The 23,105-nt window shown below is 45.3% G+C and overlaps 1 protein-coding gene across 1 annotated transcript in view; it reads right to left on the reverse strand.

The window, feature by feature from the left end:
- The window catches only part of pax2a (paired box 2a), a 31,350-nt gene extending 8,461 nt beyond the window's left edge, over positions 1-22,889 (reverse strand). Inside the window, exons 1-8 of the mRNA XM_037124988.1 lie at positions 22,050-22,889; positions 20,472-20,637; positions 19,158-19,355; positions 15,485-15,570; positions 15,230-15,349; positions 14,211-14,255; positions 6,753-6,928; positions 4,206-4,326 (exon numbers count right to left, since the gene is read on the reverse strand). Coding sequence (XP_036980883.1) covers positions 4,206-4,326; positions 6,753-6,928; positions 14,211-14,255; positions 15,230-15,349; positions 15,485-15,570; positions 19,158-19,355; positions 20,472-20,637; positions 22,050-22,092 — 955 coding nt within the window. The 5' untranslated portion in view covers positions 22,093-22,889. The remainder of the gene's footprint in view (positions 1-4,205; positions 4,327-6,752; positions 6,929-14,210; positions 14,256-15,229; positions 15,350-15,484; positions 15,571-19,157; positions 19,356-20,471; positions 20,638-22,049) is intronic.
- Positions 22,890-23,105: the final 216 nt, after the last annotated feature.

The following is a 23,105-nucleotide window of genomic DNA, read 5'->3' on the forward strand; positions in this document are numbered from 1 at the left end:
AACTCTGAAACTAATCAGACATGGTGTTGCTTATTGTCCTGGAGACGAGGCAGAGCCCGGGTAAAGGGAGCCTGTCAAATCACGGGCCCTGATGATGGAGATGGAAGATAAACTCGGGGTCCTTGGGGACTCTTCTCCCCGGCAAACACATCTCTGAGAGAGTGGAGACGCTATAGAGTTCTCCAACATCTGTCTGTGCTCCACCACTGATGCCACGTCTGCAGACCCCATCAACCATAGAAATGAACTGTTAAGAACCTACAACAGCCCTCGGAGCGATGCGTCCAAATATAGCTGCAACAGCCTTCTCTCAAGTGAGCATTTCAGTTTTAAACGCACACCGAGGAACTCGGCGCGCAGGCCATTTATTGTTGTTTTCAAAGGCTGACGTTCAATCTTCGGAGAACTTTTTCATTCCGACAGATCAGGGCAAAACTTCCATCCTCCGTCAGGCTGGGCCAGTTAAACCTCTGCCCTTCAGTCTTCTGCATTGTAAAAAGTGGTCATTTTATAAGCGTTCACACCAGACGGGCACGAATCGCCAACAGCTACATCCCATTGTGAGCGAGCAAAGGATATATGCAGGGCCAAATAGCTCAAATTCCCCATACACGAGGTTTAAAGTCATTCATTATCTGATGTGTGCTCAAAGGTTAGTGTGCTATCGTGGGGGGTGATATAAACATTAATTTCCGAGCTCTGGGCTGCGGGCGTTAAACGAGCTGAGACGAGCCGTTTGTCACACCGGGCATGGCAGGTTAGGTGGCTGCTTGTTGTCCGCCACCCGGCAGAGAGAGAAGCTGGCACTGCCCAGTCGTAAACCGGGGGTTCGGAGTGTGGTGTACATTTCACCCCCCACACACACACTTCTGCTCTCTTTTCTCACTCATCGGAGAGGGACACAGGGAGGTAAGAAGGTAGATAGATAGACGTAAAGAACGATGGATTTTCACATCTGCTATAGTCGTAGAGGTGAGAGGGGTGCCCATTTACACCCAGTCTCCCCACAGACTCTGGTGAGAGTGACTATCGAGCCCAGCCTGCACGGAGACTTCGGCACTCTCGTTGGGCGTAACCTTATTTAACTTCTGATAAATAGCTACAATATTATACTATCATTTGTTCCACTTAAAAAAAAGAAAGCATAGATAAGATTAGCAAACCTTGCTGGACGCTGCGTGTTGCTTACTCTGACCAGGTATAATCGGAAAACTCTACAGACACCAGCGACCGGGGTTATTCCTGACACGCTGTTCTCTCCATTGACTGCGCTGAGCAGATTACAGTGTTTGTCTACCACACGTACAGCAGCTTCTCGACAGCTCGTTCACACCGGAAATAAACCCTTCTCTTCTCCAAATCAGACATTCTTCATATAATCTACTCACCAGAATTCGCACGAGGCTAGATTTGTTATGTATCGATGAATTTAGACACGATGGTAACGTTCTTTTACGGAGAATCTAAAGACAAGTCATGTTGAAGGAAGGGAAACCATTTTGCAGATGATTGGTGCGTCTTACTGAATCCCAGCGGCGCGTTTCAGTGCCCTAATTCTCTCTCTGTGTTATTTGGCTGCCGCCCTCCTTCCTAGGTAACCGTCTCTTTCACACATCAGGGTAAACAGAGGACACAAAAGATGGCCGACATTGCTTTCGCTATGGCGCCCTTGGAACGCAAAACTGAGCACTTCATTAATCATTCATCTTTAATAGATTATGCAAATTCCAGGACATAAAAATCAACAAGATCAATAACTGTATGAATTTTAATTGGGAGCAGAAAACATTTAAGGAGTGAATATAATCTCGTGGCTCCATCCAGTATGAGAGCGTAATTTATTGATAATTGGATCCCGGCCTAAATGAGGAAGGTAATTTAGCATTTTTTTTTCAGCCTTGGCATACATTCCTATTTACAGGGTCTTGCTAATGGCAGAAAAAATAATATTATGCACTGACAAGCTACACCCAATCAAACGCTTCATGCATTACTTTGCATAGTCGTTAAAATTAAATAATAAAAGTTTACTGGATATTACTTCTGGGTTGATTCGGTGCTCAAAATACTCACATTTTTTTTATTGCTTACAAAGTGCTAAAGTATGTTGTCATATTTAAGAAAAGTTTGCTTCGCGCGCCTCCTCATTATGCAATCCGTGGCCCTCACACATATCGCTTTAGGAGGGCCCCCCCCCACCCCCCAGGCCCCCAGGTGGCTTGAAGGCCACCTGCTATGAGTGTGCTCCCCAGAGCGAGACCGCTTTCATAGGAGGAGCCCAGCGTTAAAAAAAAAAAAAAAAAAGGGACAAAAACACACCTTTCTTCTCCTGAGGCCCAACTTTCTGGGGCAAATCTACCTCCCACATATTCAGGAATAAAAAAGGGGTCTTTCTTTTCCCATAGCTCTCTCTATGCCTGGGTCCGGGGCTGGACTACAGGGATCATTTGAGAAGGGCTGCTGCAGTTTTCAATCATGCTGTCCTCCTCCTTACTCTCGCTCTCTCTCTCACACACACACACACACACACACACACACACACACACACACACACACACACACAGTGGACTCATTGACTTTGATGCACACGGCATAATTATGGGTGTTTTATTAAAAGGCTGGTATATTATTCTCCGGTCAGTGTGGCCGTCAGTAAACCTAACCTCTCCTGGGAAAGAGCCTCAGAAGCCACACTGAAACAATATTTCAATTAAGCGGGCGGCCATCAAGCTCGACAGCAGAGCAAAAGAAGCCTCAGTGCAACACAGGGCGGGCTGATGCGTGTTATATGATACAGATAGTTAATACTACAAGATATTCAATACGCAGCACCTGCCATTACCTGTTGGCTCTCACTGGAAGTTGCTATTTGGACAGCAGCCAGCTCACAGGCTGGAATAAAACCCTGTAATTTCAGTGTTTCTTTCATTGTCTCATCTGTTTCAGGGTCTCTCTCTCTCTCTCTCTCTCTCTCCGTCTCCGCAACGCGAGGCAGCCAGCCAGCCACGGCTGCCATTCCAGCCACTGTCAATCAACAGGCTATCATAGCCTTTGATGACAACGTCGTGTCGCGGCGAGAACAGCAGCTGTCTCTTATGAGAAGTGCTCCCAGTCAATCTGTTAGCGGGCCAATCCAGGCTAACACAATAGCCAGTTAGGAGCAGCGTGTGAAAGGCCTGCAGGATTTAATGGGCTCAGATGATATATGGCCTCGCACAGTCCATCTGAAATAAACACCACCAAAAGTGTCTCGGAAGAGCTTTGCTTCTGTCATTTGGTGACGAGAAGTTATCATAGTGGCAGACAAATCTTAACGAGTCAATGATGATGCAATTTCAAGATGTATTTTTTTGCTCCCAGGTGAAAAAGTGTATTTAACTCTGCAGAGTTTTGGATTTTAATACTTTGATCCACCAGGAAAGTCACGCTACAAACATCTTGCTGTTTATCAGTGTTTCCACTTTGCATTCTTAAGTGAAGTAAGTGTAATCAACGTGTAAAATGACAGCAGGAAGTGTCTTTACAGTGAGTTCAATAATGCAATATTGTCAAGATTTGTCAGCTGCTGCCATTTTCACCAACTACAATGGTATCGATCATGGGATTTAGTTCAAATGACTACAGTAGAGCTCCAACGGTGGACTGATTACTTTCCATAGCCAACTTTTTTTAACAATCGATTTTCGAAAGGAAAACTCAACATTCTGCAACTCCAGCCAATCTGAATACTTTCCGAGTTTCTTCACCACTCGACGACAATAAATCGAATGACTTTGGAATGTGGACAAAATAAGATTTGAGGACATTTTTCACCACTTTCGGACATTTTATAGACTAAACAACTAATTGACTAATCAACAATGAAAATAATCATTAGTTGTGCCCCTGAGCAGGTGGATAAGGAATGAGAAAAACTTGGAACACTGGTTGAACAGATTCAGTTGGCTGCTGAGGGGCAGCAAAGGGGAGTTTGTGAAAAAAAAAGGGATACATTAAATGTTATAATCATGAATAAATTTATGCCTGGTTTTATTCTAAACTTTAAGACAGTTGCCATGCCATGGAACAATATGAAAATGCGCCGTAGCAGGAGCAGCGTGAGCACACTGTGTTTGTGTTCGACCACCTCGCTGCAGATGTCTCTCGACCTGCTGCAGCTGTGTGTATTCCTTTTAGGGATCAATCTAGCGTGAGTCAGATTGTACCTGTCACAACAGAGTAGCTCTGGGAGACGCTGGAGGCGAGGTCGGAGCTGGCGCTGGTGGACAGGCTCGGCTTCACGTCTTCCAGGCCGGGGTTCAGGGGTGGGAGCGAGTACTCATTCGCCTGCAGACACACACACACACACACAGCAAATGAGGAGAACGTTGTCAGTGGAGTCGAAAAAAAAAATAAATATGTATTTTCACATTCCGCTAGATTGCGTCACGATCTGGTTAGCATCTCCTGTGAGCTCACTTTGGGTGCAAGAGTGAGAGCGGGCATCCCACTTCAGAAGAGAACACACAAAATATGTGTGAAGGAAACCCCTGGTGGATCTGAGGAAGCTCTCTGTGATCCTTTCCTTCTGAATATTTCCTGTGAGCACCACCAAACACCCGCACACACACCCCCCCCCTTTCCTCTGCCTCACCAACCCGTCCCGTCCCCGCTCCCCATGCTTTACCAAGACCTATGATGTATGCATGCATTAGGGCTTGTCTGAGGAGAAGGCAGAAAGGGAGAGAGGGATGAGAGAGGGATTGGGAGAGGAGTGAAAGGACGGGGTGTCAGCTGGCTCTTTGTGCTCCACTGCAGTCATCCCTGTGACCAGTCAAGGGAGGAGACATTCAGGGCTTTGTTACAGGAGAGACATGTGGTGTGGTTTTTTAAAGGGGAGTACAACCTCAAAATCAACCTTTGTGCTCTGCCTCAAGGATGAACACATAAAACGGGGTTAATAAAATGATAAATATAAATACACGTTTTGCTGCAATTTTTTCGCCTCATGTCGCAGGTTTTTTTCGTCGCATTTCGTCTCGGTGGTGCAGCTGCAGCCATCTTGCACGATTGATTTCTCGTTCACGAAAAAAAAACAAAAAAAAACAAAAATGCAGCGCCGGAAAACTTCACGTACGGATCGACCACCAACTTGTTCTCTTTGGTATTTATTCTCTTTAATCTGAGCCGGGGACTCTTCCAGCAGCTGTGATGAATCCTGTTTGTTAATGAGATGACACTTCCTGACCCGACTCGTCTTCTTTAAAAGGATAAGTGTGTGCGCACCCATTTTGTTTGGACCCCGGGTGCGTGTGTGCATCTGTTTGTCTCAATGGGACGAGGGGGTCCCACAGGGGCGAGCTGGTGACCCCAGTCTTGTCTGCCTCTATCCCAGATAAACTCTAATTGTCTGCTTACAACTGTTCCCTGGCACTAGGCTGGATGTTCCTCTCTATTCCGCTGGGCCTCCGCAGCACAAGAGCCATTTTGTCATGCAGATGGGCTGTGGGCAGGGCTGGGCAGGGCTGGGCGGAGGGCGAGTGGCGAAGCACAGAGGGGCCTGAATGACCTGACCACATGGCTGCCAGAAGTGTGGGAGGGATGAGGCCTATTCAGCCTGGCCTCTTCAAAATGGCTTTTTAATGCCCTGACGCAGACACCAGACAAGCCCCTAATAGCCTAATATCCCACCTTTTCACCAGTTTAAGAAAAGGAGGGGGTGTTGGAAACGGGGAGAAGAAAAGGCGGCGCGCAGAACGAGTGGAAAGCGGCCTGATTAATATTACATTAAATTAAAACTGATTTTTCTGGACCATTCTGATGCCGTTTTTCTTCCCCCCCTCCTCCACCTTTCCTCGCCTTTTTAATACCTTCTCCTCCACTCTTTGTGATTGCAAGTCATTTCCAATTCGTTTTGGTATTGATCTTGCCGTAGAAATCACTTTGGTAATTAGCTGCATTAGGGGCCGTATAGCAGGCTGAGGGGCTGTCCCTCTGATTTATCGCCGCTGTAATTCCCCGTGATCGCGCAGAGATGAAAATGAACTCAATTAGGCACTGCTAAGGCTGCATGGGCACCCACATAGAGTTCCAATGGAAAAATTAATAGTCTCTTGTTGTTTAACAGTGTAATGAATGTAAATAAAGGTTATCCGCTGTAATAGGCTGTAGGCTTGTAGGTTGCTTCGAGGCAGAAGTTGCACGGAGCTTTTTGTCACCAGTGTCAGTATATGTACCAGTTAATTCAGTATACGCTGCTACAAATCAATGTAAATCATTGCACGGTTGACAACCACAGTTTTAAGGTGCGATATAAGTTGCCTCTCGATCAAAACGGTGAAAACAAAAGCAGTTTGTTGCATCGCGAAGTAGTGTTGGAGCATGGGTGTTGTCAGCCATCATCGCCAATGACCTAGCTAGCTGCAAGGCAGCAATGCTCACAGGCGAGGTGATGTTTTTCACGTTTCACTCACGTTACGCTCCTCCCTCACTCTCTGACTCATGTCGGTGTTTTCCTGAAAGTTACGGCGACAGGAGACTAAAGGAAACGCGCCCTTACTTTGAGTAAGATTATGATTTCTTTCTGTATTCGAACATGGTCGGAAACACTTGGGATAACACATGCACACGACTCAAAAAAACACATGACAATGACCTAGTTGTTTTTAGACAGAAATGTTGCGTGTCATCCCTTTAAATGACAGACGGGAAGAAAGAAAAAGAAGCTTGAGCTCTAAACATCAAGGGTGCGAAAGAAATCTTTGTGGCCAAACCTGTTCGGGTTTGATGTGTTCTGAAGTGGGGAAGACATCGGGGTAGGAAGGACGTTCAAACACACGGTCCAGGGCCTCCAGCTGCTGCTGGGTGAAGGCGTCTGCTCGCAGGTGCTTCCTTAAACTCTCCACGCTGCCCTGAGAGTCGCTGCCGGGGCCTGAGCCATCAGAGCCATCTAGAGAAAGAGGGGGAGGAAGAAGGGGGGGTGGGGAGAAGGGAGAGGGAGGGGGACAACATTCTGCATCAGGGCATAGCTCCAGTCGTTTCACCAGTTATTATTCTAGCAGTGTGAGATAAGCATGAGGAGGCATTTCTTTCGGAGCTCAACGGGTGCGAGAGTGATGGCGCGAGGAGCAGGAGTAAATTCGGGGGGAGCCACCGACGTGTTTTATCTCCCTCTCCTGTTTCCTCGCTGTCTCCTCCTCCCTCGCGCGCACATATACACTCACTCAAGCGGCGGCCACCCTGCCTCTCCTCGCGGCCGCCATCAGCGCGGTCATCATGTGATAGGTCTATGGTAATTGATGGATTACCTTCAGTGCAAATATATACTTGTAAGGGAGAGCGCGCGTTTCAGGGGGGAGAAAGTAGGGCTGGCGATTACATACAGAGCCTCTCATTCTGCCAGCGGGAAATGGAGAGCCATTATTTAACTGCACTATTTCCTCCTGAACATATTACCCTTCCCTCTCTCTCCCTCTGTCTCTCCTTCTCTCCCTCCCTCCATCCCCCCCCCCCCCACATATTGCCTGTCTTCTGGAAAAACAGAATGGAGCGGGGACGGCACTCAGGGCCGAATGGGGACGGGGCGTCGAGGGCAAGCTTATGCATTTCCTCACTCGGTCACACTCTATATAAACAAATGAGCCTGTGCTTCCCTCGTCCTCCTGATCTCTGACCCTATCAACTCGGCCGGGGAGCCCGCAAGCTCTCCCTCTGCCCGCTCATCAAGTCCTGAACGCTGCAAAAAAATAAATAAATCTGCAGCTAAAACCTCCAGCCAGCATCCAAGGAACCTCCACTCGGCTGCCTTGCCTCCCGCCGCCCTCCCTTCCTCCCCGTACCCCGCCGCCAACAGCGGATGAGGGCTTTAGCTCCCATACAAATCTGTCATTCTAAATTTGCAGCAGATTATGTTCTCTCCTGGGCGAGCCAGCGGTGATATATGATATGCAAGGCCGCTATTGATTGCCTGATCCGCCAGCAGAGGAGGGAGGCGAAATGAACTTGGAATGAACATCATGCCTCAACTCATTGTGCGTATAATACTCTACTTAATCCCACATTTTTCTGTGCTATGGAATTCAATTGATCAATCATGTTCCACTGATGGTACCATTTCAGGGGCGTTATTGCCATTCTGCTCGGCTGCTTGACCTTTTTTCAATGGCTGAGGCCAGAGGATGAACCCGACTCGCACCAAGAAATAGATCCATGGAGAGAATGGAATAGAGGGCTGCAATTGGCTATGAGCGTGCGTGGAGGGGAGGGTGCGTGTATGTGTGTTTCGTTGCTAAAATATATTGACTTTAGCTTTGTGTAACATTTATAAAGGAATCAGTTTTTTTCTCCTGCCACATGTGTTTTTCCCACCATCCGTTAACTGAATATTTTAGCACCAGGCTCCTTTCTTTTCCCCTTTTTTTTTTTTTTCCCCCCCTCCCATCTCCCTTGGGTGGAGGGTTTGGTTTTTGCTGCTGGTGGAGCAGCATTAAGTGCTGCTGTATGAAACTCAATTGTTGTCTGTGGTACAGAAGAAAATGGAGTCATTAATTACCTCGTATCAGCTGGTCTGAGAAAAGAGGCGAGCTCGATCAATAGCAACTGTTTGTCATTCACTATGGAGGAGCATGCTTATACTCAGCACCCCCCCCCCCACACACACACACACACTTAATCAGGTCTCCTGAACTGGCTGCAAAAGGACACAGGATACTATATGCTGCACTTTCCTGTGATCTCAATGTGATTCAAAGCCTGAAATTAAAAGGGGGCTCCATGTGGTTTTGGGGAAGAAATTCAAACTCAGAATTTTGATATTTGAAATATAAATGATGTAATAACACAAACTCCTATTTTTTCCATAACTGAACAAACAAGCTGTTCTCAGAGGAAGAGAAGGTCCCCAGAACACTGTTTGAAGCTAGAAGGGTGGCAGGGTCCGCCAAATCTAAACAAAGTAAAACAGTATAAACTGTGTTGTGTTCATTAATTTTCCTGTGAGAACAGCTTGTTTACTTAGTGGTGGAATTTTTTTTAAAAATGTATTTCTGAGTTTGTGTTATTGTAAATACTAAGTTTGAATTTCTTCTCCAAGCCAACTAAATTTCCCCTTTAAATGTTTGCTAACATGAAACTGAACTGAAATGACACAAGCCCAACTTTTAATCACGTTTCACACACAATTTTCTTCCTACAGTTGCGTATGTGAATATATATCAAATGTATGAGGCCAAAGAATTACTGATTTGGCCGTTATATAGAAATACTGGTAAATCATTTATTTTCAGAAATCGCCATAAGAGGTTCATGTTTGACATATATCATAAGATAGCTGCAATAAATCAGATTCATCCTTTGACAGTCAGCGTGTCAAGCGGAGTGTGAAGCCCGACTGTCAAGATCGCCTGTGTGTGTGTGTGTGTGTGTGTGTGTGTGTGTGTGTGTGTGTCTCATTGACTGTCTTGCTTCATTTTCTCAGTGTTTCTTCAACCCCTTTGGGTGTCTCAGCAGGTATTCTCTTATCACTCCCACAGCACCAGCTGACTGCGTCTCTTCGTTTTAACACCAAAGTGTGAAGAGACGAGCCGAGATAAAAACAAGACGCTCCAGCAGTGACACTCACACATCAACCCTAAAGCAGCGAGCTTTCTGGCAAATTCTTCCTTTGTTCATCTTGAGCACACAAGCGCTGGTCAGCGTGGTTGTGTCCAAAAGCATTTAAGCGTTTTAATGTTTTAAGTCCAAAGACAAAGTCGACCAGCAGGCCTGAAACTGCAACTTCGACGTCTAACAACACCGTGATAAAATAACCTAAAAGTTGCTGTGAGCCTTTCACACTCATGCACGTCGAGCCATTTGTGCACATACACAGAGAGAGAGAGAGCTAATGACAATGACAGCAGCTACCGCGAAACAGACCACAATGGTATCAAAAGCTGTTCTGTTTTGCTTTGTCTCTAAGGGGGATGTTAACGTCCTGCGGTGGCATGGTGGCACTTTATGTCCCTCTTTCATCTCCCCTGTTTCTCTGATAAGATAACTCAGAGGAGAGTGGTGGTGGTGGTGGTGGTGGTGGGGGGGCTTTCTTGTTTGAAAGGCAAATGAATTCCTACACACCGCCTGGCTCTCTGCGTAAATCAATGGCACGGGGTTTTCCTAGATCAGCGGCTGCGAGTCCTCTGCTGATGGGCGAAATGATGCTATCGCAAATTGTGGATCATTTGTTGGTGTTTTGTTTTTTTTAAAAAATGCAGTTATGCTTGAAAAAAAAAAAAGAAAAAAAAGAAGTAAGAGAGAGCACAAACAAACTGGTATACCCAGAGGGTGAACACTCCTCCCCTGTAAGCTAGCTATATTTATGAAACCTCTGAAGCGGAAAGGAGAGAGGTGGGTGGGGTGGGGGAGAGAGAGAGAGAGAGAGGGAGAGAGGCAGCAACACTGCCATGGCTGTTAAGATCCTGTTATGTTGTGGCGTGTTTAAGAGCTTTATTAATTCGATTTAGCACCACCGACCAGTGTACTGACTGTCAGCAGGCACAGCGATGCTTATATGATACCGCTGCCAGCACTGAGGCTCTGTCCATAATATTTTGAATCACTCGAGCTATTTCGTTTACCTTAGTATAAATGATCAGATATAGGCCGGCACACAACGTTTTAAATGAATAAATAAAAAAAAAAAGCGCATTATTATTCGGAAACAGTTTGATTGAGGGTATATGGTAACAGGGCGAGTTGGCCTTTAATCACGTGGTTTGGTGGTGCTGTTGAGCAAGATGCTGATCTGCTCTTGATGTGTGTGTTTGTGGGTTAAAATGATTAGGAATTGTGCCAAAAAATGTCAGTTTTAAAAAATAAATATATGCCAGTGCAGCCGGACTATTCAATACTAATATGAAGTCTTTAAAACAAGGAAGAATAAAGTGGGTTGCTGCACCGCAAAAAAGAAAACTGAAACATTATGTAAAAGAAATCCTCTTAAAACAGATTGGGTTGCATTGGACACAACTTAAAATATATATTTTTTCCATTTGTTTTAAGAGAGTAAGAAATTTATGACTCAATTACACACAAAAATGACTTTATAAGAGGGATATGTTTGCAGTACAGCCTCTCTCTCTCTCTCTCTCCAGAATGACTCTGTTCCCATCTCTTCTTTCTCTTTGTCCTCCTCTGCTTGCATCTCTCCCCTCCTCTGGACCAGCCTGTCGTTCAGCGCTTTAGCCACCCTGCATGTGTGGCGAGTATTTGTGGAAATGCAATTAACGCATCCCATCTTTTCTCTTGCCTTTTTTTTTTCTCCCTCCTCAAGCTGAGTAATGCATCGCTCCATTAATTCTCGGCATCGCTGCCCGTAATTGACTTTTCTCTGACATGATTCCTCTCCATTGAGTGAATTCCCTCTCCTTATATTTTTGTGACGGATCTCATTGTATATTGTTTACAACTATATGTGGGGTCTCGTGCGGCCGTGCCGCTGAATGCAAATGGTTAACCCGCAAGACTCGGGGAGAGGAGAGGAGAGCGACGATAAGCGGAGAAATTAAATGCTGAAGAGGAGGAACGACGGCGAGAGAGCAGAGGAGGAGGAGGGGGAGAAATGCAATGTCGACCCTTTTGTGTCCTCCTCTACTGTTCGGGGCCCTAACAGCTTCTTGTCTCTGTGTTACGCTCTGTGGCCCCTCTCAAACCTGGGCTTTTCTCTCTCACACACACCCCATCAGGGCCATCATAGTGCTCATGATTCCATTTATTTCTGTCTCGCTCTGGATGCATTTATTTTCTAAAGTGATCCTCTATTGACTCATTGTCATGGACTGGCTTGGCTAGCCAACCAGTGTGGGCCCAGGTTCAAATCCATACACTAACTGATTCAAACTCCACAAATGGGTCACGTGTGTTAAAAGATACACGCCGGACAATCTCCAAAAGGTCCAAATATCAAATCAAAACAGCGACTGTATTCATTTTTCCCTCTGCCATTGAACAAGGTTGATGTGACTCCGGCTGCCGCTGCTGCTGCGTACGCTCGTTCCTTTTTATGTCATGAATGAACAAACCTGCTGGGCCATATTTTTTTTTCTCCCCCGCTCACACAGTCATCAGCTCTTCTACACTCATCCCACACCCACGCTACAATCACAAGTTATGACCTTTGCTTTCTCCGTCTAATTTATCACTGTATAGCTCCCAACTGCCTGTCCTCCCTTAGAGAGCTGCACTGGGCTCCATGCAGGACATGGTGAGCCAGCGATGAGAGAGAAAAAAAAAAAAAAAATACACTAAGGTCACAGCAACCTTACAGCAAACAGCAGCAGGGTCAGGGGGAAGCTGTCACCGTGCGCTAAAGCTAGGAAAACACTGAATTTAAAACAGAACAAATAGGCCAAATTAGAACAGATGCATCTCGCACGAGCTCAAGATCGACGGGGAGGCCCGCAAACTTCATGGACCTCTTGCACTGCAATACACATTTGACAATCACGCAGCAGTTGTCACCCAATCCCCTCTGCCTCCTCTCGGCTTCCGCTTCCACCATAGGTTTAAATGACTGAGTGAGAGCGCGCTGTACAACAGGCTAATTTCCCCACTTCACTATTAATGCATTTGGCAGGAACAACATTCCATTTCCTGTAATGAGATACACAAATAAATCTGGCTATGGATAGATTCGGGGTGGTGGTGGTGGTGGTGGTGGTGATGGTGGTGGGAGGAGGAGGTGGAGGAGGAAGAGGAGGGGGGGGGGGGGGAGCAAAGGAGGGGGCGCATTGAGACGCATTCTCCCAGCACTGGCATAATTGGTATCGCTGCTTGCAGACATGCAAACCAATCTCTCCACAGATAGGGCTGAGACTCTCTCTTTTCCCCCCTTAAGGCTATTTCTTTTGTCTTTTCGATAGCTTGCACATCCAAGATAGAAGGAGGGAGGGAGGAGGGGGGGGTGGGGGGGGGGGAGAGATGTTAATTTGTGAATTAATAGCTTTTCTCTGCAGAATTGCAAATTCTTTTAAATGTCACTATGTTCACTGTGCGAGGAGCATCTGAGAGTCACAAACAGACACACTTATTGCACACATTCCCGTGCATAGGTGCGCATGCACAAATCCTAGAACCAACCCTTGCCCTCTCACTCCTCTTCCCTCATAAACACACTTTTTTCCCCCCCTCTCTTCATCCCCCTGCTCCTCTCTCTCGTCCTCCTCCTCTTCACTCGAAGCCGTCCAGTGTAACATGCTACTTTTAATTTGCAATAACACATGACAAGGGCAGATTAATGGCTCTTATGGCACCTATGTCCCTGAAGCTCGTCTGACGGGGACCCGGTGTACATAACGCGTGTCACACTACATTATCTCTACAGCCCTCCAGTAATGGGGACCTTTTTCTTCCTCAAAGGGCAACCGCCGACTTCAGCCACTGCCAGGATCACAGGATCACACGCTGCAGTACGAACACTGTGCAGTGCTTTTTTAAAAAAAAAAAAAAAAAAGATGATGTCAAATGATCAGAGTGAAGGCACAAACATGGGACGCTTTCAGGCTTCAAATCGGATTGGTTTGCACACATGCAGCAGAGTCCAGAGAGTTGCATGTAGAATATTCTAAACAACATGGAAACTCTTTATCTGCTCATTCATTTATGTATTTTATGATTTGTCTGCCTTTAAGCAGGCAACTCTCTGCTGTGAGTCCCGTTGACTTCAGGTAGATGGTCCTCCTGAGCTGAGACCATGCCTAAAGATTTTGTTTTGGAAAATATGAATGATGCCGAATTCATTTTTAAAAAGTGGGCTGTGGGAAATAACCATGAATAACCAAAAACAAGAGCTGCTTGACATAACGGGACAAATTAAGGCGAACCAGCAAATTTAGAATTATGAAAAAAAAAAAAAAACATACTTCTGGTATACAATAAAATCCACAGCAATCTTTGCCTGATAACAATTTCAAATAAGCTGCACTGTGCATTACTGTATATTGAACTGCATGCCATTACATGGAAAATAGGATTTTCCACAGTCACTTTAGCTTCATTTATTTTAATTTCTCGGGAGATTATTTATTGGAAAAAATCCCCCCCCCCCCCCGCCTCACCCTCATAAACTCATAACCCTGGAAGAGCAAAAATAAATAATAAGAAGAAAAAGACAAACAAAAACAAAACAGCAATTGAGAGGAAAGTGTTGTCATCTGATTGAACAAAGCAAGACAGAAGGTTGTCTAACTTCAACTTACAATGTCCTATTTTCCTTCCATCCAAGTGGTTGCCACTCCAGAGAACTAAAGAGACAGAAACATAAAAGAAGGAAGTGGCCCGTTTTGATGAGTGCTCTTTGAGATCATTTTCAACCATAATCATACCATCAGCCAGCTCGAAAGCAGTACCAGAGGATCACACACACGTGCACACGCGCACAGAAACACACACACACGCACACACACACACACACCCACACACCCACTCACGCATGCACACCCACACACGTGCGCGCAGCCCCCTCCCTGCCTCCACCGGTCTGTTCCTACACCTGTTCAGGCCTCCACCAGGGACATGTTAATTCATAGGCATTAAAAAAGCCAATTGTTTGCAAAACCGATAATCTATTAGCCCTCAGGCCGTGTGTGTCCACTCTCTTGCCTTGAATGAGAAATTCTGGCTTGGACCGGCTAGGCTTCCGCTTAATCTTTGAGCATATCTAGGTGTGTTTTCATGCCAGTCTCCTGGTAGTATAGAGTCCAGTAAGTACTTAGAAGCTACTTTATTATTAAATGCTTTTATTTTCAGTCAAAAATCTATTTATGCATCTAGAACATCAAATGACTGACTGATAGCATCAACTGCTTTTTCTGCCCTTTCTAACGTTATAGTAAAGAAAGCAGGGAGCAGCGGCATTGATGCCTTGCCAAGAGGGATTAGAGTTGTTTGACAGCTATACGGGATATCTACAGTACATCTGAGCATGGTATAAAATTGAGATGCAGCTCTGTGGGCGTATGGTAAAACGCAGGGCATCAAAAAAGCTGATTGAATCGCAACACTCTCTCAACATTCACCCTGCCTGATATACAACATAACAAGTCACTGGAGACGGCACACAGACACACACTCGGCTGCAGCACTGTCATAAACGCCATCTTCTTCACACACACACACAGGAGGAGGAAAAAAAAAAAAGGCAGAAGAAGAAGTGGGAGACGAGTGATGGAGAGAATTAAGAGGATGGAAAAACAAAGGGATCCTGTGTCTCCCTTACCATCGTCTCGTTTCCTCTTCTCGCCGTTGGAGCGGGGGATACCCAGAATGCCGTTGATGGAGTAGGATCCTACGGGATCGTTGGAGGCGCTGGTCACAGGGGGCGAGGCTGTGCTGGGCACTGATGGAGAGAGCGGGGTTAGTGTGTGTGTGCCGCTCATGTTGAGTGGGTTTTTACTTTCTGGTTTCGGCAGCCCCGATTGGCTCATTTGACTGTGTTGCCACCTGCGTGGGGGCCCTCCACCCCGCAACTCACCTATGGTGTGGCCGGGCGTGGAGAGCGGCGTTACGGATCCGTCGGGGGACGGGTGGAATGGCTGCTGGACTTTGGTGCGGATAATCCTGGCAAAGTGAACAAACAGACACGGATCAATCAATACCGCTTCCAGAGCATGGAGATTTCACAGCAGACCGGCCCCGGGACACTTAAACACGCCACATCAGGTCCACTTAACGCCCGTGCATGTACAAGTGCTCCGCGGTTTGGGCCGCTTGTATCCTCACATTCGGGGCCCCTGTCACAAATAGCCAATCTCGGGGCTTTAGGGGCAATCTCTCTGCTCCTGTGTGAGGCTGAATAGGGGCTGCCCCCTGAGATTGTGGATTCAATCTAGCTGGATTCTGAGGTTAGAAATATGATAAAGTCCCCATACCAGTAAGATGTGATGTGGCGGGAAAGTCTTCATTGCACTTTGGTCTGAATGATCTTGCAAACAAAGCATGAAATCACATCAATTCACCTCAATGATCAGCTTCACTGGCTCTACCTGGCCAACTCTAATAATCTCCCTCTCCTGCTCCACACTCCGCCTTTTCTCCTCGCTCTCTCTTTCCCTCTCCACCTCTCAAACCTGATCTTTCACTCCTCTCTCCCCCCGAACCTCATCCCCCCTTTTTCTCATTTCAACTCCCCTGTCCAATGTGCTCTCTCTTTTACTGTACCTGCACGATGTCTATCGTTCAAAGCCCCCCCCCTTCATCTCTTTCTTTCCTTCTCTATCTCCTCTCTGATTCATTTCTTTATTCCTCTGTCTCCTCTCTGGTGTCTGTTGTAGTTTTTCGGTCTTTTTGCTCCTCGGTGTAGCACCCAGGAATCCTCCGGGCTCACTGAGGATCACAGCCTATTATTGATTGGGACTCCCGGATAGAAAAGTTGACGACGGATGGCAGCGAGGAACGGCAAATGCAAATGGTGATCTATAAATTACACGTGACAGGAAAGCAATAGTGTCTTCCTGGCCAATCCTGAGACCCCTGCCACATCCAGTGTGTTTTCATCTGCGCTGCACAGAACAATTAATTGAAAGATAAAAGATGATAAATAACGAGAGGCCTCCGAGATGATATTACGTTTGTAAATGTGAGGATTGTTGTGCCTCTTTCAGAGGTACAGTAGGATTTACACAAGCTCAGCTTTGGCTCTTATGGGACATGATCGTATTACATTAAAGCATGACCGTGGTAATCTTTTGATTGACAGACGAACGCGAGATCATTGAATAACAGGCAGCGTTGTGCGCTGACAGAAATCCCACGCGGAGGCCCCTCTCGCCTGAGAGGTGTGACAAAAACACACTCTCACAGGCTGCAGACGAGGCGAGCGACGTCCACGCGCGCGCGTGCGGCGCCGAGCTATCAGCTCCACATCAGGCAGCGACGGGGTTAAACTTGCTCAGGGGCAAAAATGTACATCAGACTCTTTTCATTCCCCTCACTATCTCATGTGTCCTCCATACTCTCTCCTCCAGGCGGGGCAACAAAGGCCGCGCAGCCTCCTCCAGAAAACACACATCAATATTTTATTTGAATTTCTAGCATCTCACCCACAACAGTTATCTGACCTCATGACTCGAGGGAGCCTCATAAATTCAAGGACTTTGTTTCAAGTCTGTGTTGTTGATATTGAATAAGCAATTTGGATGGGTGAATTAACGACTTCGGTGTTTGGGTGTTGTAAAAAAAAAAAAAAAGAGAGAGGGGGAAAAAAAAAAAAAAGTCTCCAAAGAAAGATTAAAATGTGGATCGATATGATTGAAAGCCGCTTAGGACTCGGCCTGTGGCCACTGGGCACGGTGCAGCCGGTGGAAACTCCTCTCTGCGGCAACAAAACAAAGTGCAACCCAGTCCCTGTGTAATCTTTAATAATTCATGCAGGAAAAATGTGTTTAAAGCCAGGACATCCTCTTTAGTCAACAGAGCAGAGGTCAGCCCCTTAACCACAGAGACCACCAGGGGTCCACTGTCTCGTTCTCTCCCCCTTCCTCGCTCTCGACCTCCCACACATCTCTCCCAGTCCTCCCCTTAAGGCCGACAGCAACGTACGAAAAACAACATTCAAAGCAGCGCGTGACGAGGAAATTATCGAGACATATTTCTGGAGTTAAGGTTAGATTAAGTAAACGTTTTTACGCTGTTAAAAAGACAAAAAAAAAACCCAAAACAAAACAGAAAAAAAACCCCAGAAATTAAGTGTTCTTTCATGCCTAAATTGAATATTTGGAATAAAGCTTAATGTCATAAGCGAGGCCATACTTTAAGACAACAAAGAAATGCATTTTTGTGCATTTTAACGAGGTCTGAAGTTAATTATTAACATGCAGGCCAGCCTACAGTTTAAAAAGGACACAGTTTCTCCTAATGGTCTTGTTCCACACAACTCAAACAAAGCAAAATATCAGAAGAGCTTCCACATGGTGTGACACGAAACCTCCATTCTCGCTTGGAAACATTTATACTTGGTTTCAGGAACAACAGGTGTAAAAAAAAAAATAAATAAAAAGAAGGAGAGGAAAAAAAAAGAGAAGACCTGTTGAAACCAGCCTGATTTTTTTTTTTTTCTAAAAACGTCTCTCCTTATTCTTTAGTAATTCATCTCCTCCATCTCCTACATTTAGCTGGATGTGTTATGAGACTCTCTTCAGCTCATTAAAATGTAATGCCGATGACCAGCTCTCTGGAACAGTGCCTCCTAACCAAAGTTCATCACTCGAAGGCACTATGGGGCTTTTTTTTTTTTCACTTTGCACACATGCACTACTGGGACTTTTTCTTTTCGTTTTTTTTTTTTTTTTTTTTTTTTCTTTCCACCATCGTCCTCTGTCTAAAGACACTTTGTCCACTGCTGTCCCGCTTCATGTTGAAAGGTGAAGGTGTAGGGTGTCCGCTCCAGTGGAACAGAAACTCTTCTATAGTCCATTTAGACACAAATCAACACTATTTCAGACGGCTGTTTAAGGCTGTTTTATTTTATTTCTACTGTCATTAGCCCGGAAAAATAATCATATATATCCCAGTGAAGCTGATAATAATTATAATAATAATAACGTGCGATTAAAACAGCAACCGTGCCCCTCGCCGGAACGTGTGACGCGTTGTCGCTCCACATGCACCTCGATGTTGGAAAAACAGAGCGATTGCTTGGCAATAAAGAGGCTGCAGCCGCCTCTGTCGCAGTGTGGTCCGCGTATTGAACGACTTTGTTGGGTATTTCCCTCTGCCTCTGGATCTGGTTACGCGGTATTGATCGGTTTTTATCGAGACAGATGTGATTCTTCGTGGCCCCGGGCTGCAGCCCCCGTGCTGGCTGTGTTGCGGAGGGCCGCACAGGGGATTGAATTGCACTTGTGAGACCACCCCGGATATATGGGCTCGGCTTTGACTGACTATAATCAGACCTGAATGTGAAGATAAAATAGCTCTCTGGTGCGGATGTATTCCTTTTACGCACGGTGTATCCTTTTTTACGCACATCCCTGATCTGATTTTTTTATTTTATTTTATTTTTGGCTTCATTCTCTCTTACATGTATGCACACATTTAGATAGCTAAATACATGTTTTAGCACGAATTTACGAGCTTTGGAGCAATTCGGCATGCTTTTCTTTTCTAAAATATCAAAAATCAAATTAAAAATTCGTGTTTCCACCTACCTGTTGATGGACGAGACGCTGGGGACGGTGTCGTTGTCGCAGACGCCCTCGGCCAGTAGTCGGTCCCTTATCTCCCAGGCGAACATGGTTGGATTCTGGCGCTTATATTCTGCAATTTTATCCACCACTTTCGGAGTTGCAACCTTTGGTTTGGAGCCACCAATGACTCCGGGTTTAATACTGCCGGTTTCATAGTACCTGCATGGGGGACAGAGTGAGTATAGCTCCTGAATGGATCCCTCCTTTAATTCAACAATTCTGTCTGATTGATGTGGCTTAAAAATAAAATAAAATAAATAAATAAATAAATAAAAATCGTCTGTGTGGAAACAAAATCTCCGCCGACCGAAAGGAAATAAAACAATACCTACAAATATGATGGCGGCTTGGATCTATTAATTGGTGTGGAAGTGTGCAGTTATATGGGCCTAATTCAGTGTCAGCTGGAAGGTGAACAGGGCGGATTTTTCAACGAAAAAGCAGTGTAATTAAAATCACACAATATAAGCAGTGAGACGGACAGAACAAAAGGACAGTTTTAGCTGTTTAAAAAAAAAAAAAAAAAAAAAGCACATAGTTTGGACCTCATTTTCCAGTTTCCATGAGCTTACAGTAGCATGCACGACATGCCACCATGACCTATTGGTAAATGTTGGTGACAAAAACATTCAGTGTGTGTGAAATGAAATACCTCTGAAATGCCTTCTGATAGCTGAAAAAAATATATTTCAAAATATTAGCTATCTCACAGCATTTGTGCTCTGAAGTAAAATGATGTAGAGCTAATTTATCAGGTTTAAAGTCGACTTTACAGCGGGGGGGATGTAGGAACGTAAACTATGTATTTATGGTGTTTTGGTATTATAATATGTGGGATTTTTTTCTTAATCTACCATAAATATTCTCTGAAAAGTCAGTTTTCAGTGACCTCGTGTTACTTTATACACTTTTCTCCACAGCCTCGTATTCATCTGGTATATATGTATATATATATATATTTTTTATCCTTGATGTTTAGCTGTAAACTCTCCTCCCAGAATTTATTTCATGATTATGATGCTTCTCACTCGCAAGGCTGCAGGTGATGGATAGAAAAAAAATCTCGGACGCAGAACTGCTGTGTTCAAGCAAAAAAAAAAAAAAGAAAAAAGAAAAAAGAAAATAAAAGAAAAAAAAGAAAGAAAGAAAAAAATGACCTGCCTATATAACCGATGACTGGGGCTGAAATAGAGCTGGGTGCGCGTATTACGAGCTATAGAAGATTGATGTTTGACACACACAGGGCTCTGTCGGTTGTGGATCCCCTCCTTTTACCTGCCGAGGATTTTGCTGACACAGCCGTGACTGACCCGTAGCTGTCTGGAGATGTCGCAGGGCCGGACGCCCTGGTGGGCCAGCTCCACGATCCGCTGCCTCACCACGTCCGGGAGGGGTCTGCCGTTCACAAACACCCCGCCGAGCTGATTCACACCGCCGTGCCCTGCGTGGGATACAACAGCAGCACAGGGGAGCATAACATTACATACCTGCAGAGGACGGCTTCTCTTCACGTCCACTCAGTTTAAGGATTTCTTTTCTTTTCTTTTCTTTTCTTTTCTTTTCTTTTTTTTTTTCCTTACTCGTGCGTTTTAATTCGTGCCTTAAAGGTCACACCACGCGCAGAAGCACACACACGCTTTGATTTGGCTCCTGAACGCATCCTGAGACATCCTAAATGTGTAGTTGATTTTTTTGAAAAAATATAATAATGGGATAATAATAACACACGTCGGGTAACACACGATAAAACTGAAGCGCAATGGGGCTAAAATTCAAGCAATCGTGTTGCTCTCAAGACTGAAAATATAAGCAGCATGGAATCTAAAAACAAACGCTTTAACGCTCCAAAGAGAAATATAAAAACCCTCCTCTGTCTCTCCTTCTCTGGCCTGCTTAGGCAATATTTTCCAGGAGCGTCTCCTCCAGCGCAGCCTAACACATGTCGCGCAGATTACGTTTCAACCTGTTTAATTTTCCTCGCACAATTATTGTAAATAATTAAAATGAGCTTTGATAACTCATATTACAAACGCGGATGGTGCGAATGAGGAGGAATAAATAATTTACGCGCAGCCCGGGTCTTCTTTACCCATATCATATGGAGGAAAAAAAAAAAAAAAAAAAGAAAGAAAAAACACGAGGAAAATGATCTTATTTTTGAAACACCTGAATCTAAAGTGAGAGCAGGTGGTGAATAAATAAATAGAATAAATAAAGTGACACCTTTCTTTCAATTTACACACAGCCTGCTGTTGTCTCCCTGAAGTCATTTCACAGGCAATAAAAAAAGCTTTGTATTTAAATCGGGCTGTTCCTGTTTTGTCACTCAGCAGCCCACGTTTAGCCATTTTCATTAACTTCTTTGTCAATAAAGGTTTACACACACACACACACACACACACACACAAACAAAACTCCAGAGAAAATTAGAGATAAAAAACAAAACTCCTCGGTGACCATGTGCTTTTTAAAAATAACGCAGGGAATGTTCCAGTGTGGACACATTTCAGCAGCCATCTGTCTGCGTCTTACTCTCCTCTTTATCTTTACTATTATTATCAAAACTAACCGAACTAAATCTATTTTTATTTTCAATTTCTAATTCGTGACTCCTTTTGACCAAACTTCCCCGATGTTTTTAAGGAGAAAAGGGGCATTCTGAAAAATTCAAAGCTAGTCTGGTGACACGTTGGAGCCTCAGTGGATTTTAAAAAAAAAAAAAATAAGAAAGCAGGACCACATTTTTGAATAATTTCTGACTCCTCGTATGCGTCAATTATTGCAAACACCTTCGGTTGAATTAGCGCAGTAAAACAAAGTCACAACACACACAAACTTATCCAGTATACTCACGGTGCATCGCCGAGAAGGGGTCTGCTTTGCAGTGAATATCCATGGGATAGCAAAGGAAAGAAAGGTAATCGACTGAGGTCGCCGTTTCGCCTCTGTGGTGCAGCTTTTAAGGGGTAAAAAAAAAAATGTACAAAAGACACGGGTTTATGTTCTGCTGTCAAACAGTCCGTGTGAGTCCGCAGGCTGCAGCGAGTCGACAACTTCTCTTGGGGGGCGATGCTAAGTTGTTGTTTTTTTTTTGGTTTTTTTTTCTCTCCCTCCTGCTCAGGTCTAAACTCACAGGGACTGTCAGGTGCGGAGCATGACCCACGCGTGTGCAGAGCGCACCAGCCGCAGCGACGTGGAACTCAAACCGGGTCACTGTTTGTGTTTAAAGGACATCATGAGGAAAACAAAGGCAGCAGCTGAGTGTCCACACTGGGGTCCGCTCTGGGAGTCTGCGGCCGGGGAAACACAGGGAAGAAGAAGAAGAAGAAAAAAAAAAAGAAAAAAAAAATCCTTCTCCTCTGACGGCGCTGCGAGGACCGCGGGGCTCTGTGGCGCTTTTAATCAGATAGGGGCGGAGATGACAACAACATGGACACGGCGAGGTACAGAGCAGTGCGTCCCCCTCTCCTCCGGAATGGGCTGTGCCTGAGCGAAGCTTTGGGCTGAGAATGAAACCCCTCTCCTTGTGTGTCTGTTTCTAAAAGCTGCAGTCCCACAGATTCGCCCCCACCTCCTCCTCCTCCTCCCTCACTCCCTCCCTCCCTCCCTCCCTCCTACCTCCATCCCACAGATCCCCTCGCATAGAGATGGATGACTTGTCAGACAAAGGCAATAGATTCCAACACTTTGTGATTCGCCCACGTAAAAACCTGCAGCTCAAATGAGGAGGTCCCTGCATCCGACAGCCAGGAAGGGGAGGGAGACGAAATGGGAAATGATGAGACTTTGGGGTGAAGAATCAAGGAAATTAAAGGCAGGGGGGGTAGAAGAGAGGTAAAGCGCTGTCAGGCTGCTGTGTGTTGTTTAAAGAGACGCTCCTCGAGTGTTTAAGAAACACACACACACACA

This window comes from Acanthopagrus latus, chromosome 15 (genome assembly GCF_904848185.1).
Source record: "Acanthopagrus latus isolate v.2019 chromosome 15, fAcaLat1.1, whole genome shotgun sequence".
NCBI classification, from domain to species: Eukaryota; Metazoa; Chordata; class Actinopteri; order Spariformes; family Sparidae; genus Acanthopagrus; species Acanthopagrus latus.